The sequence below is a fragment of the Phaseolus vulgaris genome, chromosome 11 (genome assembly GCF_000499845.2).
Source record: "Phaseolus vulgaris cultivar G19833 chromosome 11, P. vulgaris v2.0, whole genome shotgun sequence".
NCBI classification, from domain to species: domain Eukaryota; kingdom Viridiplantae; phylum Streptophyta; class Magnoliopsida; order Fabales; family Fabaceae; genus Phaseolus; species Phaseolus vulgaris.
The window spans coordinates 22,059,263-22,062,661 of record NC_023749.2 but is presented as its reverse complement, the minus strand read 5'-3'; the positions used below and the strand labels follow the sequence as shown (position 1 = coordinate 22,062,661).

The 3,399-nt window shown below is 52.4% G+C and overlaps 1 protein-coding gene across 1 annotated transcript; it reads left to right on the top strand.

Annotated features, from left to right (window-relative positions):
- Window positions 1–221: 221 nt before the first annotated feature.
- Window positions 222–1,472, top strand: LOC137836895 (uncharacterized). The gene has a single exon (XM_068645677.1). It carries the CDS (start codon window positions 222–224, stop codon window positions 1,470–1,472), a length of 1,251 nt encoding a protein of 416 aa, XP_068501778.1.
- The last annotated feature ends 1,927 nt before the right edge of the window (window positions 1,473–3,399 follow it).

The window sequence follows — 3,399 nt, the reverse complement described above, 5'->3', positions numbered from 1 at the left end:
GAACATCTGGCGCCCACCGTGGGGCCGATATAAACATCGGTTCCACCACACAAGCTTTCAGTTCCACTTTCCAACACTCAGATAAGTTGAGAGGATCCCAGAGAGCCATGACCACCCGACTAGCACGCGCTAGGAATGAAGAGATGACCCTACAGCAACTCATGGGCATGGTGCACGGGTTGCAAGACGCAGTGGCAGCCTCGAAAGTATAATAGGAGCGCATGCAGGCGGACCTGACAGCCTCTCAAGCAAGAAGCGAGGAACTCCACCACACCAACGAGGAGTTGCGCCATAGATGGCGTGGCAGAGACGAGCCGGAGGCTACATCCCCACCCAGGGAATTCACAACGCCATTTTCACAGGCAATCTTGGAGACAGCAATTCCCAATACATTCACGGGACCCAAAGCGACCTTCACGGGACCCAAAGCGACCTTCACGGGAATGGAGGATCCTGAAGCACACCTCACGGCGTTCCACACACAGATGTTGCTGGTAGGCGGTTCAGACGCCGTTAGGTGCAAGCTTTTTATGAGCACCTTAACAGGGATGGCCATGGATTGGTTCATCAGCCTCCCAGAGGGCCACATCACGTCCTTCGCCCAACTTTCACAACTATTTAGAGAACAGTATCTGGCCAACAGAACTCCCGCCCCAGTCTCGTACGATCTTTTCGACGTCAAGCAGTTCCAAGGCGAAACCCTAAAAGAATACATAAGTCTCTTCGGGGCACAGGTAGTGAAAGTAGGCACCAAGGAGGAACCCATGATTGTGTACGCGTTCAGGAAGGGGGTGCGTCCCGGATCTTTCAGTAAAACGCTTAATCGCAGTCGCACCAAAACCTTCGCCGAGATAAGGCGACAGGCGGTAGAGCATATTGCCTCGGAAGGTGAAACGTACGAGAAATGCGCGACCGCTGCGCCAACGCGTCCCAAGGCACAGATACGCACGCAACCCGTTTGGGTTCACCAAGCCGTCACAGAGAGAAAACACTTTGACAGGAAGCGCGCTTACGAGCCACGGAGGACCCAACCTAAGGGTCGAGTAGAGGAAGGAAGAGAAGCAAGCAAGCCACCGAGGCACAACTTTGTGATGGAACTCAAAGATCTGATTGCGGTGCCCAGCATAGCCGACAGGTTGAGGCCACCGATTAAAGCTGACAGGGTGCTGGGACCTCGCAAGGAGTCATGGTGCGAATTCCACGAAGCATTCGGGCACCATATTAACAACTGTTTGGCGCTTGGCTATCAGTTGGATGAGCTCGTGAAGAATGGTTTCCTGAAGGGCTACTTGATGGAGAAGCAGGCGGGACGATCGTCAGGCTCGCAACCGGAGGGCAGTGAGGGACAACAGCACAAGGCGCCCGTTCTCGGTGAAATCCACACTATAGCTGGTGGATTCTCGGGTGGCGGGTGTACTGCGTCACAGCGTAAAAGGTATGCGAGGTCCGTGATGTCAGTGGAAGCTTTTTAGGACCATTCGCCCGATGTGGACATCACGTTCACTAAGGAAGACCTCAGGGATGTTGTGCCGCACGACAACGATCCCATTGTGATCTCGCTCGTCACGGTAGGGAGGACGGTTCATCGGGTCTTGGTCGATCAAGGAAGCTCGGCAGATGTGATGTTCTGGCCGACCTTCGAAAGGCTACAGTTATCTACAGACCAGCTGAGGCCATATGGGGGCTGCTTATACGGTTTTGCGGGTGATCAAGTCGAAGTCAGGGGATACATTGAGTTAAGAACAACGTTCACAGATGGGGCTGCTTCGCGCACGGAGAAAATCAATTACCTTGTCGTGAACGCCCCCTCAGCATATAATATCCTATTGGGAAGGCCAACACTCAATAGGATAGGAGCTGTACCCTCCACGAGGCACATGAAGGTCAAATTACCTTCAATGGAAGGGATGATCGTCACCATCCGATTTGACCAAGAGGAGGCGAGGAAATGCTACGAAAACAGCCTCAAGAACAGGCGATCAGTGTGCCATGTGACCACAACACCACCTCCTGGTGCGGGGACTGAGCATAAAAACCGACGAGCTGTGGATGCAGCGTCAGAGGGGGCCGCCAAGGGCGACGTAGTTATGGATGTGGCATTAGAAGCAGCCACCAAGGGCGACGTGATCATGGAAGATGTCGAGGCGAGGTATGAGAGCGACGCTCGAGTAGAGGAGGAGGAAAACTGCCTGGAAACCGCCAGGGAGTCAAGCATTGTGAGAGCATTGCTCGCTAGCGAGAAGAGGCCTCGGCCAGTTGGAGAGTGGCTCGAAAGGGAGATCAGCGACAAAACTTTTAAGTTGGGAAAGACGTTAGATGGCGAGACGCAGGATCAGATCGCCAAGGTGATAGGCAGACATCTAGACGCATTCGCGTGGTCTGCCTCGGATATGCCGGGAATTAGCCCCGATTTCTTATGTCATCGTTTAGCAATGGACCCTCATGTCAAGCCAGTCCGACAAAGAAGAAGGAAATTCAATGAAGAAAGGAGATAGGTGATCAGAGATGAAACGCAGAAACTCCTCGAGGCAGGCCACATCAAGGAGATACAGTATCCGGAATGGCTCGCTAATGTTGTATTGGTAAAGAATAGCAATGGGAAATGGCGAATGTGTGTCGATTTCACAGATCTGAACAAAGCCTGTCCAAAGGATTCCTATCCTTTGCCAAGTATAGACGCCCTGGTGGACAGTGTAGCAGGGTGTAAGTTGTTAAGTTTCTTGGACGCATTCTCGGGGTACAACCAAATTAAGATGCACCCCATGGATGAAGAAAAAACTGCCTTCATGACGGAGAAGTCGTGCTATTGGTACAAGGTGATGCCTTTTGGGCTGAAGAATGCAGGGGCCACGTACCAGAGGCTGATGGATAAAGTGCTTGCAGCTATGCTTGGGAGGAACGTGCAAGCTTACGTTGATGATATGGTCATAACATCCCTGGAAAAAAACCAGCATATTGCTGATTTGGAGGAGTTGTTCATTACGATAGCCAAATATAAACTGAAGCTGAACCCTGAGAAGTGCATTTTCGGCGTGGAAGCAGGAAAGTTCTTAGGTTTTCTCTTGACCGAAAGAGGAATCGAAGCAAATCCTGACAAGTGGGCGGCCATCTTGGCGATGAGGAGCCCTGCTACTGTTAAGGAGGTGCAACAGCTTACAGGTCGGATGGCCGCCCTGTCGCGATTCGTGTCTGCTAGTGGAGAGAGGGGCCACCCGTATTTCCAGTGCTTGAAAAGGAATAATAGGTTTGTCTGGACGGAGGAGTGTGAAGAGGCTTTCGTGAAGCTCAAGGAGTACTTGGCGAGCCCGCCGGTTCTGTGCAAACCTCAAATGGGAGCGCCCCTCAGGTTATACTTCGCCGTAACTGAGAAGGCGCTGAGTGCGGTGCTCGTCCAGGATC